Source organism: Macaca mulatta, chromosome 10 (genome assembly GCF_049350105.2).
Source record: "Macaca mulatta isolate MMU2019108-1 chromosome 10, T2T-MMU8v2.0, whole genome shotgun sequence".
Lineage (NCBI taxonomy): Eukaryota > Metazoa > Chordata > Mammalia > Primates > Cercopithecidae > Macaca > Macaca mulatta.
The window spans coordinates 67509701-67526571 of NC_133415.1; the positions used below are offsets into that span (position 1 = coordinate 67509701).

At 42.1% G+C, this 16871-nt stretch overlaps 1 protein-coding gene across 25 annotated transcripts in view; it reads left to right on the top strand.

The window, feature by feature from the left end:
* KIF16B (kinesin family member 16B) overlaps positions 1 to 16871 on the top strand; it is a 314850-nt gene that overhangs the window by 79412 nt on the left and 218567 nt on the right. For all 25 annotated transcript variants that reach the window (XM_077951170.1, XM_077951172.1, XM_077951175.1 and 22 more), the window contains one exon: positions 256 to 315. In XM_077951170.1, the coding sequence (XP_077807296.1) occupies positions 256 to 315 (60 nt within the window). The remainder of the gene's footprint in view (positions 1 to 255; positions 316 to 16871) is intronic.

A 16871-nucleotide genomic window follows, 5' to 3' on the forward strand; every position in this document is an offset into this window, starting at 1 on the left:
TGTTGTGAAATTCTAGGCAAATTGACAAATTTCTGTCTCTTCTTTCCTTTGCCATAATGTAGGTTTTAGGATGAAATCAGCTTGTTTGATTTATCTTTGGTGATGGTTCTTTCAGGGATAAAAGTCGCTATTTAAAAGTCGCTATCTCATTTAAAAAATTATAGTACATCTTTCCACGAGATTTTGGAATTCAGAAGCTAGAAGAAAATTATAAACTTTTTAATGAACCAGTCATGTATTTATTTTTCTTTTCAGGTTCAAGAATTGACCAAGGAATGGACAAATAAGTGGAATGAAACCCAAAATATTTTGAAAGTAAGGACTAAAAAAAGTCTTTAGTCTTACTATGGTGGATTAAACTGGTAAAACTTTTTTTTTTTTAAATCTCCAAACATGGCAGTTATATACTTTGTTAAGGTAAGATCACTGGAGCCAATTAGTGACTTTCATGGGATGGGAGTTCTGGTTTGATTTTGAAGAAGTGAGAAAGAAGGCTATTAGACATTATAGCTGTGTGTTTTAATATGTACAGGTTATATTGATATTTAAGATGTTTGCCTTTACTTGTTGGGGTTTTTCCATTTTTGACTCAGCACATATTAGAACTCTATTTAATATTCAAATATATCCACTTTGCTTTTCTGCTTTTGTTAAAGCCAATATCAAAGCAACATATTAAATGAAAAAAAATTTCCCGTGGCAATATTATAGAATATGCTTGCAAAGCATGGCTAGATTTCAGAAATTTCAAAGCTAGTAATTTCCCATCAAAATATTTTTCTGTATGTCTCAAGGACTAGACTGGGATGGCCTGTGTTTCTGGCAAGACTCACTGTGAAAATATGTCAGCAGTAGCCTCCATTTATCATAATGCTTCAAAATACAAGTTTCTTTTTGTTCTCATTTTTTGCTGAGTTGGTAGAAAACCTCTGTCATCTATTGGGAGTCAGCCATACCAGGTTTGAGACACAAATTCGAGTTTTGTGCTTTGGTGGTATCTGGCCGACTTTGTGCACAAGAAAAAAGAATTCAGAAGCTATTGAATGTGAGATTTGTTTTTGACGTCTGTTGAGGTAAAACTTTCCCAAAGAACAAAAATCTCCATCTGATATTGATGAGACCAGATAGATGAGTCTTGGCCAAATGTCTTGGCAAAATCCTAACGTGGCTCACCTTCATGTGAGAATGGCACACTTAGTTACTGTTACACCGGGTAAATCCAGCCTTGGATTTGCAGGTGAGTTCTGCATCTGACAACTGTTTCAGAGTGCAGGCTCAGCATTATGTAATGTTCTCCTTGCACCATTTAGGCAACTTGGCTTGCTCAGGTGTCAGAAAGATTGTATCTCACGACATCAGAGATTGTGCTTAAGTTTAGATGGTGGTAGGTTGTGATGGTCCTAGAGATGGCCTTTCCAGCTTCTGTACTGCAACAAGTGAGGGTCTCTGCATTCAGACTTTTCAAAATCTCCTCCTGATTACAATGATAATGTCATATTATTTTGATGTACTTCTGCAATGTTTCCTTTGTTGAGAGATTTTTGTGCAGGAAACTGAGCAAAGACTTCATTCACATTTCAGAATAGTCAGATGTGGAGTAAGTTCACCAAATATGTGACTTTGTTGTTGTTTAAGTTGCATTCCCTGTAAGAGGTGTTGGTGCCTCAGCCCCTGAAGCCCAAGTCATTTGACTTTTCATGGCACTGTGTAACGTTGCTCCAGAAATTTGTCAAAGAGGGAGGACTAAAATCTGCTCTACTTAAGGAACAAAAAGAAATCAAACTGTTGGCTATTGAAAAGTCATTAGTATACATAGTGCACATTAGCACAGGAGGCAGTGCTGCAGGAGATGAAAAGACGGAAGCTCCGTCTTCTCTGCTGCTGCTGCAGCGTCCCTCCATGTCAATGTACTACAGCTTTTATAAGCTTTCTGGAAAGGGTATCCACGCGGAGAGCTATGACAGCCTGAACTTTTTCTTATGCTCTTTCTCAGAAGGTGATTTTGGGTCCCGAAGTTAAATCCTCCTCCAATTCCAATCCTTTAAAATAAGTCTAATTATTTTCTTTTTTATCACTTTTCATAGGAGAAGGGAAAAAAATGTGATGCTTGCTAGGTGTTAAACGTTATGAGAAAGGAGAACGCTATTTCAATGTTTTTCCCTTTCTCGGCCTTATAAACCCATGTTTTAGACTTTTCTGCTGGTATTTGTGCTTTAAACCTGTAGTCATTTTCTGCTCATGTTTGATATTTTAAGGGCTGCCTTAAACCCTTATTGGAAGACAGTGCCTGAAGACTAAGGTGAAGAGGAGAGCTACTCAAATGTTTTTTATGAAGACATTCTTTAGAAATTGATTGTTAGTTGATGGGTTTGTATCTGTGTGGTTTGTGTGATCCTTTCCCGTATTTCTGCTGTTAGAGTTTTATATCAGTCAGTCATTGTTCCAGTAATGCTGCATAAAACCCGCCCCAACTCAGTGGCCGTTTCCTGAGCTGTGTGCTCATATTCCCTGTTTGAGTTATGAGCCGTGAGTTTGGTTTTTTGGCATACATCATGAGGAGTGACTGTAGAAACCTCCTCTCATGCCGGGGCAGGAGGCTGAAGTCAGTAGGTAGGGCGAAGGTCCACTGAGGTCAGAATTACTTTTGAAAGTTCCTTAAATTTCCCTGGAAATCACCAGATCCTAAGCTCTTGGATACTCAAAAGCAAGGAGTGACTTTGTTCCCTTCTTTCTACACCTAGTCGGTGGCTTCCCTTGCCCTGGGTGAGTGGAATCCATGGTCCTGTTGAATGAAGGTGGAGAGGGAGCGAAAGACTGCTGGGTGGGTGTGAGCTCTGACAGCAGGCACTGACTGCAGCAGAGCTGGTGGCAACATGGTCATCGTGGCTAGAGCCTTGGGCTTTGATCTGCAGAACTCAGAACTTGGATCTTAGTCTTCAGTTCTCTTTCTGACTCACTGGGCCATGGCACTCATCTATAACTGCCACGCACCCTACTTCCCAGCTTGGAAATCACAGCGGATGGCAACCTCTTCCTTATATCCAAGTTAACAGAGGAAGACATCGTAAAGTTCTGAGTTATTTTGAAAGTAGTTGACAGTAGAACATGTGTTTATTTTAATAAGGCAGGTCTTAGACAATTAGGTAATGAGAGAGAGTTCTCTTATCCTCTGTACTGTACTCTATGTCTCCACTCTCTTGCCCCTTAGTCTACCATCCTCATTTTTATTACTTTTCATTTTCTAAAGTCCAGACTTTGTCTGGCCCCTACAGGCACTAATCTCCTTGTTGGTGTCATCTGTCCTAGCACAGTTCTTTCTGTGCCTACCACCCCTGGAGTCCCCGCCCTGCCAGAGGGCCTGCTGCTGGTCAGTGTGTGCACCAGGGCTTTGGGTTTCCTGGTGTCTTGTGGTCTTTGCCTGTGTTACTCCATCATTCAGGATGTGTCCCCTTTCTGTGCCTCTAGCAAAATCCACCTCGAAGCCCCCCTCCCCCCGATCACTCCTCTTCTCCCCTACTTCCCAGTTACTATGAATTTTCTTTTCCTTTGTGCTTCTGCAGTATTTGGTTTTGCTTCTGCCACAGGATTCTTCATCCTCTGAGTTAGGTGGTATTGGTTTCTTCCTCTTTCTGCCAACTCTTACACACAGAGAAACAGGAGCAGGATCTGGCCAAGGACTGTCTCATTATCATTCCACGAGCCAGCTCCTAGCACTCTGCTTCTCATAGAGCAGGCATGTGGTGAGAACGTACGGGATTAGGTTAGTATCAAGAAACAAAAATAAAACCCTTTGTATTAATCTGCTAGGGCTGCCAAAACAAAATACCACAGACTGGATGGCTTAAACAACAGGCTTTTATTTGCTCACGGTTCTGAAGGCTGGAAGTCCAAGATCAAGGTGCTGGCACATTTGGCTTCTCCTGAGGCCCCCCTCCTTACCCTCCTTGGCTTGCAGATGGTCCTCTCTTGTCTGTATCTCCATATGGCCTTTTCTTATGTGCCTGCAACTTGGTCTCCCTGTGTGTATCCTAGGCTTCTCTTCTTTTTTGTGTGTTTTTTTTAAACTTTTATTTTTGAGATGGAGTTGGGCTTTTGTTGCCCAGGCTGGAGTGCAATGGCGTGAACTCGGCTCACTGCAACCTCTGCCTCCCAGGTTCAAGTGATTCTCATACCTCAGCCTCCTAAGTAGCTGGGATTACAGGTGTCCACCACCATGCCTGGCTATTATTTGTCTTTTTAGTAGAGATGAAGTTTCACCATGTTGACCAGGCTGTTCTCGAACTCCTGATCTCAGGTGATCCAACCGCCTCAGCCTCCAAAGTGTTGCAGGCGTGAGCCACCATGCCTGGCCTAAGCTCCTCTTCTTATAAGGACACCAGTCAGATTGGATTAGGGCCCATCCTAATAACCTCATTTTAATCCCCTTAATTAATTTTAACAATGAAAGGCCCTATCTCCAAGTACGGTCACATTCTGAGGTACTAGTGGTTAAGGCTTCCACATGAATTTTAGGGTGACGTAATCCAGCCCATAGCAACAGCCCTGAGCCGTACCAATCTGATGACCTAGTGGGCAGAGTGACAGGGAGTGTGGTGCAGGCAGCAGTCCTGCCCCAGTTGTGCTCTTCGCTATGTTTTTCATCTTACTTTCTCATTCCTACTAGAAAGACTCTTGGATGACTGTGCATTTTTATTCTCGGAGGGAATATGGCTGAAGTACAGCTCAGTCCTTCATTTGGATCAGTTAGATCCTTGCTGTTCAGAGCATAACATGGACAGCAGCATCAGCAGCACCAGGGAGCTGCTTAGAAATGCAGGCCCTCAAACCCAGCTCCAGACCTCCTGGATCAGAATCCTCATTTTAATAAGATCCCCAGGGATATTCCAGTTGATCTCCAGTCTGTACCTTCCAGTTTGAGTGCTGATTTTTTTTTTTTTTTTTTAATAGACAGGGTTTTACTCTGTCACCTAGGCTGGAGTGCAGTGGTGCAATCTTGGCTCATTGCAGTCTCAACCTCCTGGGCTAAAGTGATCCTCCCACCTCAGCCTCCCAGGTAGCTGGGACTACAGGCATGTGCCACCATGCCTCACTAAGTTTTGTATTTTTTATAGAGTTGGGGTTTCACCACATTGGCCAGGCTGGTCTGGAATTCCTGGACTTAAGCATTTCTCCTGCCTTGGCCTCCCAAAGTGCTGGGGTGACAGTGCTGATTTAGACACACTGAGGAAATGCTGAGTGCTCTTAGGCTTCCTTATCTTCATACCTGTTCTTCTCCTTCTCCTGCTCTACCCTGTCTTGTGGGCTGACCCCTGTGGGCCACCCTTTTCTGGGCTCCTGGATCCCTGTGGAGATGGAAGAGGGAAACCAGGCCCTCCCTGTTCAGCCTCGCCTAGCATCCCCAGCAGCAGGTACCTCTTCCCCAAGGCCCCAGCTCCCGCAGTGAGGACCAGCCCATTGTGGTTGCAGTTCTGCCAGGTGACATAGCCTTGCCCTCAGGAAATACCCCCTCGTGCCTTTGCCCCTCTTGCCTAGGGTGATGCTGGTCTCTGCTGTTGCCAGTTTGTGGGTGGCCTTACTGTTCCCAATGGCTTTCCAGCTGTTCCTTCAGCTAAGTAACCAGTTCTTGGTGTTAAAGTCCCTTGGATTTAAATACTGAAGCAGTTTCTGTTTTGTGGTTAGGCTTTGTCTGATACATTTGATACCCAAGTGTGTTCCACATGCAGGCTCTGGACTGCACTGCCAGCACCTCAGAATCTGCTCTGTTCACATACGAAGCTCTCTTCTTGGGTCTTTCTGGTCTCTTTGTTAGGATGCTGCCTCAGTGTGATTTTCATCCTGGCTAAATTTATCTCCAACTGCAGTGATTTTCTTGGAACTGGGAAGTTAGTGTTGTGATAAATCTAGCCTTGACATCAGTGGATTCTTGAGATCCTTCATATCGGTTTCCCTTTTGTGTGGCTACAATATTGTGCTGACTGCCTGGTGTTTGAAGTAGTTTACAAAGTGACTACTCAATCCCCCTGCCCTGTGTAGCTTTAGGCTTGGCTTTTACAAGTCCCCTATGTTTTATTGCTAATGATTTTTTTGAAGTGATCCTTTAAGAGGAGGAATCCCCAGTTTTTTTCTCTATTCCTGTGTTCTCCTTCCTCACCCCAGTCTTTATGCCCTTTTGGGTTTATCTGTCCTGCATACATTTTGGTTTCTCTGTTCTAGCATTTTATGAACAGTTAAAAGAAAAATGCTCAAGGTATGTCATCTGGCTTCCAAATAACTCCTTGAGCTCTGTGCTTCAAAATAACTCACAGACAGTTTGGACTGCAGCGCCAAGCTGGCAGCCCTTTGACAGATGGTGCAGCAGAAGGTAAAGCTGGCTCTGTGAGTGTCTGTCCAGAGCAGAGCTGCAAAGTGGTCCTCGCAGCCCTCAAGAGTACTCTCTGTTTGAATCCTTCCAGCATTGGTTATTCTTCTCATTTTTTAATCAATAAGGTCCCTTTTTTTTTTTTTTTTTTTGCTGAAAACATATCCTTTGATGGCTCCAATGTCTGGCTGGCTTTGGTGTTTTCATTGCCTGCACAGGACTTTTGACTGTGGCGTGGCAGCGGGTGGGGAGAGGAGAAGCAGGCGCTCACATGCAGATGCTTAGCTGGAGAGGCTTTTCCTTGGAAAGTGAGCAATTTGTATACGTTGGATTGAAGTTGTTTTCTTTAGACTTTAATTATGTGGAATTATTAGGTATCTTACACACTTAACAATTAGTGTTTGTCGAAAACTGAATTTGGAGGATGGAGCATATTTGAATTCTTGTGATGATGGGATCCTAATGTAAATGATTGAAGTTTAAATTTGTGCTGATGTCTTGATATTCCTTCTCTGGGGGAGTAGGAGAGTCAGGATACTACAGGGCCATGGCAGGGGTGGATAGCACACTGATGAAAGAGAGCTTTTTACTCTTTCAAAATGTTTTGACTAACAAGAGATATAGTAAAATGAGATTGGGATCCTTTTCTGGCTTAAGATTTTCTGAGTTTAAATTTCATGGGGAGGTGTGCTTTCAATCAGCTTATATCTGTTTTATAATAGAATCAATCTACTGAAGTTTTTGTCTCCAGAAGATTATGGCAACCTGTAAAAGATTTTTTTCTCTGGCTGCCTGCAGTTTTCCATTTCGTGGAGATGTGTATTGGGAATGTAATAGATTCGGAAGCAGCTCTCCTAACTGGGGCTGTTGCTCAGCAGGCTCGTAGCAGGTCAGGTTTGTGGAACAAGTTTCCTGTGGTCGTCTGGACTCTTGTTGTCCAGGGCATTGAATCCTCTGGTTTCTGGAAAACCTACAGACAAAGCATGGGGGAGACAACATTTTTTGTGACCTCTCTCGTTTAAATGCACTTTATCTTGACCTCTTCTTGGTACAAACATTGAACCTGGGAGTAGATCTGGGGGATACTTTTATTTATGGTCATCGATTTCCCCTAGATTTTAGATGAAGGAGGAGACATTTCTTTCAGCCATGGGTTACCAGCTTCCTTACCGACAACTCTTTGGGCATTTGATGCTTCAACATTCTGACCTCAGATAATCACACATATTGTTTATAGTTAGTTATCGCCATTCTAAAAATAGAACGTATTGACTCCAGAGCTCATTCGGCTACGTGATGATAATATATTGAGTTTCCAAGTGTTTATCCAAGCAGAAATTGGCTGCAGTGGTAATTTGAGAAGTCAGTGCTCTTTCCCCTTTGGTTTTCATTGTAAAAATCAAGTCAGTATAGTTCAGCGCCTGTGGATTAGTGCAGTCCATGTGTAGGTCATGCCTGTAGGATCTCAGTAAATTTCCTGTGAGGTGCATTTTTGTAATTTTAAAAAACTATTTTCAAACTTTTGAAAACTTTTGGCGAAGAAGAGATGAGAGGTGGTGGGCATCTTTTGACATGCTGACATTCTGATGAACTGGGATTGCTACCTATGCTGAGAAAGAAATTCCTAGCATTACTATGAGTTTGAAAATATTCTCCCCATAATAGAATTTCTTTCCCAGCTTCCCTTCCTTTCTCCCTCCTTTTTTTTCTCCCTCCCTCATTAAGCACATGTTTATTGAGAGTATCTTATGTGGTAGGCGTAGTTCTGGGCACCGGGTGTACCCAGTGAGCAAAACAAAGAATCCCTGCCCTCATGGAGATTACATTCTAGAAGTGCTTAGAAGACTTTTCCCCACAATTGGGTATTGTTATGCAAAGCTCCCATCGTCTCATCTAGTCTTGTCCTCTGATTTCTAACCAAAACGGGCCTAAAATACATTTGTTGATACAACAATATCAGAGTTTGGCTCGCAGAATCTCTGATATTTGAAGCCTGAGATTATGTAAAATAAATAAGACTTTTTCAATTCTAGTATTTTATTAGTTAAATTTACTTAAAAAGATAACTTATGCTAAGTGAATTTATATACGCATGTGTATACATAAGCATGTCTGCACACATACATGTAAAGCACTTTGAAAAGCCCTTGCAGTATAGAAAGTATTCTATAAATTGACATCCATTAGGATATAAAGTCCATGAGGACACAGTTTCTGTCTGTTTTGTTTATTGCTCAGTAGGTCTGAACACTGAATGGTTGGTTTCAAAGGCCCAGTGTGGCTGTATGTTACTGCAGAAGTTATTTGGAGGAACGAGTTCCTACATGGAATGACAGTTGTTCCTGGAGATGGGAGGGGATGATATTTGATCCTTCGTGTTGTTGTAACTATCCATATGTTTGTCATTCCCTCAGTTAAATTATAAATTCCTTTAGGTCAGGGAAAACGTTTTGCTCATCTTTGAATCCCTTAAAAATTCTAGTGTCTTGTGCAGTAGCTCTTTATAAATAGGAAGTGTTCCATGAATAATTTTTGAACTCAGCTTGTTCTTCCATTTTTGAGATGTTTCAGGACAAGTTTGAGGTTTTTTTCTATAGAACAAACTGCCTTGAAACCTAGTGGCTTAAACAGACTGTGATTATTTCCCATAATTTTGTGGACCAGCCTGGTTTGGCGGATTTCTCCTGCCTTCACTCATGCCCTGGAGTTGAATAGTCTAAGATGGACTCACGTGGCTGATGGCTGGCTCGATGTCAGCTGGGAATGATTTGGTCTTGTGTCTCTCGTCCCCATCAGTTTAGGTCTTTACATGGTGGTCTCTGGATCCTAAGAATGGCAAGAAAGGATAACCCCAGTGTCCAAGCCTTTTTCAGGCTTTCAGTTGCATCTCATTTGCTAATGTTTCATTGGCTGAAGGTTGTCATGGGTACAACCAGAGTGTAGGAGTGGGGGGAATACCCAAAAGAATGAGTACAGGGAGATCAGTAATTCTTGTCATTTTTTGCAAAAAAATCTGCCACGAGCATCTTTTTTTCTCTATTTTCTTTGCTCCTTTGCCTTCTGCTGGCCCCGGTGGTTCGCCACTGTGTGTGTATGAGTGTGCGTTCCTGTCTTCCTATAGAAGAGAGCGTTGGAAGGAGGAAGGATTTGGGATCAGGGGTTGCAATGAAGATGACTTGAGAGAGGATTATGAGATATTATTTGTCTCTCTGCTTTAATTTGCAGACTAGCATGGATGATTTTGAGTCTGTCTGAACAAAAGCCGCCACCAGTACCATCTCGTGCAAATCCTTTTATCTTTTTTTAATGCATTTACTATACTATCTCATTGGCTCTTCCTTGATCTTAAAACAAGAGAAAAAAGATGTTACTGTATTTTATATAGTATGCAGTTGTTAATTCGTCAACCTCTCGTTAAAGTTAGACTCTGGCTGCTATTTTCTATCAAACTGTGTTCTTCCTTTTCTAAGATTCTGCTCTTGCAACTGTATTTTAAGATGAAAGGCAAAGTAATAAACAAAGTTCATTGTTCTCTGCAACTGGGACTTGATAATTAACAGGGGAGATGACTGTCAGTGCTGTCGCACTTGGCAGGGTCAGAGGCTGAGCTGAGCTATTTGCAGAACCAGCTCTGATGTGGTTATTAATGCCAAGCCTACTGTATTTTCCATTGCAGTTCTCATCTTGAAGGAGCTGCTCATAAATAAAGGTATTCCAAGTATATACTGGTTCTTACTTTTGAATAACATTTCTGGAGCAAAAAGGCTCAGAAATAATTCATGTGCACCATGTTAAATGTTGGTGCCATGCAATAAATTATTTTGAACGCATAAGGGATTTTCCTTCTGATCTTTTGCAGTGAGGCATGTGCACTGATGGGCTCTGACTGCATATTTATTGCTGCGGTCGGAGAGGAAAAGATTGACTGGTCATATGGAAGTGTGCTTTATGTACACTTGTACTCAGTGGATGCTGCATCGTAGGAACTTGGTTTAGTTGGTTAAGAAGCTTAAAAAAACGCAAGTTCATGGCACAGATAAGTTGATTGTTTATGTCTCCCAGGAACACATTTAACTCACCTTGGAGGATATCTAAGTCTTGTGAGCTTGGAGAGGAGCCGGTGGTTGGTGGAGCAATAGTGAGCCAGGGAGCAAGGAGATGGTTTTCTGCCTGCCTAGACTAGTGACTTTTGTCTGTGTGTTATTCTGGATCAATACTTTATGATTTTTCTTTTTTCTTTTTCTTTTTTTTTTTTTTGAGACGGAGTCTCGCTCTGTTGCCCAAGCTGGAGTGCAGTGGCGCGATCCTGGCTCACTGCAAGCTCCGCCTCCTGGGTTCACGCCATTCTCCTGCCTCAGCCTCCCGAGTAGCTGGAACTACAGGCGCCCGCCACCGCGCCCGGCTCATTTTTTGTATTTTTAGTAGAGACGGGGTTTCACCATGATCTCGATCTCCTGACCTTGTGATCTGCCCGCCTCGGCCTCCCAAAGTGCTGGGATTACAGGCGTGAGCCACCGCGCCCAGCTTTATGATTTTTCTGACCTCGGTCACCAGTCACTTTCTGTTTCTCAGAACCTCACTGCAAGATGCCAACAATAGTAGTTCCTATCATGTAAGGGGAGAAAGGAACACACACAGAGGCTGAGGACAGTGTCCAGCACATGGTCAGCACTGTGAGCATTACAGCATGTGATCCTTTTTCTCTTATTAATTTTGTTTACTCTGAATCTATCTGTTCTGATGTAAAATTGGGTTACCAGTAATACCTATCTTCTTAGCTGGGCAGAAAAGAAATGAAATTATGTATATGGAAACTTTTTAAAGTATGTAGTTTTATACAGATACAAGCTGGTGTTACTTAGACATGTTTTATCAGGTAGCGTTTTATGTTTGCTTATTTGCATTGAATAACAGAAAACCCAATTCCAAACTGGATTATATGGTACAGGGGTTTACTAGCTCACAGAAGAGTAACGGTGGAATGGAGTTTAGGCATCGTTTGATCAGGGCTCTGGCTCACTAGGATTCTTCTTGGTTCTACTTTTTGGTGTATCGACTTAACTCCTCAGGCTGTCTACCCTCAGAACGGCAAAGGGAGAGCAGCAGTTACAGCTTCATATCTCCCTAATGCGTACCCAGATTCAAGGAGTGTGCATTCCTGAGTTCCCAACAACATTTTGAACTCTGCACTGAATGGTGCATTTCTGAACCAGTCTCTGTGGCCAGGGAGACACTGTATGCTGACTGGCTTAGGTCTTGGTTATCTAAACCAACCTGTGTGATAAGGGATAGTTTACCCTGATTGATTAAGATGAATCAGGGACCACCTCTGGAGCCCTTTGGAGTGAGGTCAAGCTCATTCACCACAGCTTCTGTGAGCTGGGGTTGGGGGAGCAGGTGACTCTGGGTGACACCATTCACATTTGCCACCATAGATATAGAACTTGGGCACTTACTATAGTGTCATATATATTCAAGGCAAACAGGAGATGCACATGAGTTGAAGCATTCTTTTACTTCTTAAGAGAAAATATTTACGACTCAGGAATCCTGTACTGAGCTGAAAAATTACGTAAAAGAGCAGCTGAATATCTGTTACTGTGGTGTGAACATTCCATAACAGGAGAGCCCTCTGTTTTCTGGTGTTAGAACTGAAGAATGGCACACAACAAATTCTATGTATTTAAAGTCATTTTCCTTTTCTCCTTTAGATTGATTACATGATTTAAAATGAGCTCCAAATGTGGGTGTGTTCTTTTCTCCAGTCTTTCATAGGTAGTTTTGAATTTGGCTCAATTTCCCATTGACCTCTTTAGCTTGATGTTTTCCATCCCAGCCTACCTCTCAACAGTTACTAGGAGCAGCAGGTTGGACTTGCCTTCCATTTGTATCACAACAGCCGCTTTTCAGAGATTACTTTTCCTTAGCATCGTGGTCGATTTTGCCTTTGCATTATTAGCATAATCTGATACTTACAGATACATACTTCTTAATACCAACACTCCAGGCAGAGCTCCAGGCAGAAGTGTTGGTATTAAGAAGTATGTATCTGTAAGTATCAGATTATGCTAATCAGCATAATTAGCTAATGGGCATCTACTGACAAAAGAATAAGGGCCTAAGTTGCATGTGGATGTCTATCACCAGGATATTCTGATATTTCCAAGGAGGGAGATGGCTGTGCACTTCTCACATCTTATCTAGTACTTTACAGTGTCACCTTTGTTATTCTGGATCCAGCATTGTCATCTTTCTGACCGTGGTCACAGGTCACTTTAAGATGCAGACAGTAATTGTACCTGTCATACAAGGTGAGAAAGGAGTAGTGCAAAGTGCTGAGAGTGGTGTCTAGCACACAGTCAACATTACAGTAACGTCATCCATTTTTTTCCTTATTAATTTTGTTTACTCTGAACCTCTTTGATGTGAAACTTTTCCAACTAAAACCAACCTTCCTAAGTTGTCTTTGTCAAATGGATGAGAGGAGTTGGTTCCAAATAGCTCTGAATTCTCCCTGAAAGAATCTAGCAACACAGACATCACGGAAGATGGTCATTTTCCTCTAGGTCCAGTACATTAAACATTTAAACCTTTTTGTTCTCGCAATTAGAGTGAAAGTGTACTGGCATTCCCAGCAGAGTTGATGGAAGTCAAGCAACAGAGTTTGACGTGACACTTCTTTAGGTTGCTAAGTCCTGTTTCTCATCCAAAACCACATATAGCAGTTATTCTCCACCTCAGAAGTTGATTTTTGGACAGGTGTGGTAGCTCATGCCTTTAATCCCAGCACTTTGGGAGGCTGAAGTGGGAGGATTGCTTGAGGCCAGGAGTTTGAGACCAGCCTAGGGAACACAGAGAGACCCTGTCTCTACAGAAAAAAAATTAGCTAGACAGGTGGCATACACCTGTAGTCCCAGCTACTTGGGAGGCTGAGGCAGGAGGACTGCTTGAGCCTGGAAGGTTGAGACCACAGTGAGCTGTGATTGCAGTACTGCACTCCAGCTAGGGTGACAGAGTGAGACCCTGTCTTTAAACCACTTCCATACAGAAGTGGTTTCCACTCAGAATCACGGGGGATGTTTATAAAAACAGTTTTCTCAGCCTACTGCAGACACATGGAAGGAGAATGATTAGGGGTGTGATATCCCCAAATCTCTATTTTTGACGAAAGTGTCCAGAACCTCACAAGAGTTGGGAACCACAGCCCTAGAGCATGTGGAAGATCATCCCTTCAAACGCATCTCTCCATGTTTATTGCATAGTAATAGGTTCATAGAATCAAATGGTTTGTTTAACTTGGCATGTTTTGCAAGCCCCAAATTGTACACTCATACAAGCATTTGGAGACACTGGGTGATGCCATTCGAAAAGAAATTTTAACTGAATAGGTTCATTTTGTTAAATGCAGTTATTTGTTCATAGAACATTAAAAAAAAACCATTTGAGTAGACTTTTGAGATTTAACGTACACAAAGTGTGAAGAGATGGTATATGCAGCTCATGAATTTTTACCTCTGTGTACCCCCATGTAACCCACATCCAGATTAAGATGTGTAGACATTGCCAGCTTCCTAGCTCTTTCCTCCTCTCTGGATGTTCGTGCATTGTGTCACCTCTTCACTGCTTATCTCATTTGAATGAAATACACAAAAGCCTTGTCCTTTTTTGAGTTCCTACTCGTTCTGGGTTTTCACATAATTTATTCTTTTAACATATCTTGAGTATTTTATAATTATTTAAGTCTTATTAACTGAGGTGACCTGGATTTGCCCTTGGACCTGTCACGTACTAGTTTTGTGACTTTGACTAAGTTATATTCTCTCTGTTGGTCTCAGCTTTTTCAATCACAAGTGGGTAGGCTGGTCTAGGAGAACTCTGAGGATTCCTTCTGTCTAAGACAGACTTGGATTCTTCCTTAGAAGGCTGTACAGAGGGCCCATGTCTTGAGTGTAAGGACCTTGCTGTGTTTCTCTGTCATGAAAGGTCTTCAGTGAGGGCCTTCTTTTTGTCCCTTGTTTCTGGGTTTTTGTTTTGAAATACTCTTCCTTTTTGAATATGCCCTTGGAGCCCAGCCTCTATCTGGGCATTTATATATTATATCTATACCAAATATTATGCAAATCACGAGTACTGCTTGGTGGGTTTTCAGTAACTAAGCACACCCGTACATCCAGCACCCAGGTGAAGAAAAACACAGTGTTATCCCCGAAGGAGTCCCTGCCGTGTCCCCTTCTAGCAGTACACCTCCTCCCTCCAAGGGAGATGTCTAGCCTGAGGTCTGAAAGCTTAGTGTTGTTTAGTCTGCTTTGAACTTTGCACACATGGAATGTACAGAGCACAGTCACATGTCGCTTGATGTCAACGATGTGTTCTGAGAAATATGTCATTAGGCAACTTTGTCACTGTGCAAACATCATAGAGTGACTTACACAGACCTAGATGGTATAGCCTGCTGTACACCTAGGCTATATGGTATGGCTCATTGCTCCTAGGCTACAGACTTGCAGAGCATGTTACTCTGTTGAACACTGTAGGCAGTTGGCACACAATGGTAAGTATTTACGTATCTAAACATAGGAAAGGTACAGTAAAAATATGGGGTTTTCATAATCTTATGGTACCACCATTGTATATGCAGTCCATTGCTGACTAAAACATTATGTAGTGCACAACTGTATATTTTTTGTTTGACTGGCCTTATTTATTCAATATTAATTTTTTTTTAAAGTTCTGAGGTACATGTGCAGGACATGCAGGTTTGTTACAGAGGTAAATGTGTGCCATGGTGATTTGCTGCACCTATCAACCCGTCACCTAGGTACTAAGCCCCGTATTCAGTAGCTGTTTTTCCTGATGCTCTCCTTCCCCCTGCCCCAGCCGTCTCCAGGCCCCAGCATGTGTTGTTCCCCTCCCTGTGTCTTCTTTATGTTCACATTGTTCAACTCCCACTTTTAAGTGAGAACATGCAGTATTTGGTTTTCTGTTCCTGCATTAGTTTGTTGAGGATAATAGCTTCCAGCTCCATCCATGTCCCTGCAAAGGACCTGATCTTGCTGCTTTTTATGGCTGCATAGTATTCCATGGTGTATGTTTACCATTTTTATTCCGTATTATGTTTACGAGATCTACTTATGTCTTTGTACATAGTTGTATAATGCAATGTGGCTGTACCATAGTTTATTCATTGTACTCTTTGAATTTCAGTTGTTTTCTGTTTTGGGCTGTTAGAAATTGTGCTGCCATGAATCTTCTTCAACATGTCTTTGGCGAATGTATGCACATATTTCTGTTAGGTGTATACATGGAAGTAGAATTGCTGGGTTATTGAGCAGGTATACAGTAGTCCCCCCTTATCGGCAGGGGATACATTTCAAGACCCCTAGTGAATGCCTGAATCCTCGGATAGTACTGAGCTCTATGTATACTATGCATATACATATGATAATGTTTCATTTATAAATTAGGCACAGTAAGAGATTAACAGCAATAGCTAATAATCAAATAATTGTAACAATATACCTGCATCATTACTCTTGTGCTTTGGGGCCATGAACAATTAAAATACTTGAATACAAACGGTACACCTGTTGATCTGATAACTGTCTACTAATAGTCTGGGGGAGATACAGCGTGGATATGCTGGAAAAAGGGTGATTTGTGTCCTGGGCGAGAAGGTGAGAGATTTCATCAGGCGACTAAGAACAGTGTGTAATTTTAAACTTTTGAGTTGTTTCTTTCTAGAATGTTCCATTTAATATTTTTGGACCACAGTTAACTGTGGGTAACTGAAATCTTGGAAAGTGAAACCGCGGATAAAGGGGGACTATTGTATGTTTAGCTTTAGTAGATACTGAAAGTAGTTTTCCAATGTGGTTGTACCATTTGCATTCCCACCTGCCCTGAAGCCCAGTTACTCCACATCCTCATGACATTCACTGTTTTTTGTCCTTTTCACTTTAGCCACTCTAGTGGGTATCTAGTTGTGTCACATTATGGTTCTATTTTGAATTTCCTGAAGGTATGGAAAAAACTTTGGTTGGTTTTAATTTGCATCATTTTCAAATGATTTGCCCTCTGAACCTTGTCATCGAGTGATTTGTCCCAGCATTTAACATCCTCAGCCTCTGGGCACTCCTCCAACTGTCTCCTGTTCACTCCACTTCAGTTTTGCATAAACTTGCCATCCCAGTTATCTTGGAGAGCTGTCACTCATACAGTCACCACTCGTCCCAGACGCCCATCGGTACCTTCTGAGGTCCTTGGGGTATTCCAGTGCAGTGGTCTGGAGCCATCCCAACTGTGGTGAGTCTTTTGGGTTCTGCTTGCTTCATTTCCTTTCTCTCTTCCTTGTTTAGTTTGACTACTCATTCTGCTGGTCTGCTTCCTCCCCCTTTTATCTTTTGTAGCTGTTACCTCTAAGCCTTAGCTGTTTCTTTTCAGCCAGATCAAAGTTGTTTCTGCCAAGTAAGAGAGTAATAACCATAATTGTAGTAGAAAATGCCAGGCATATTTT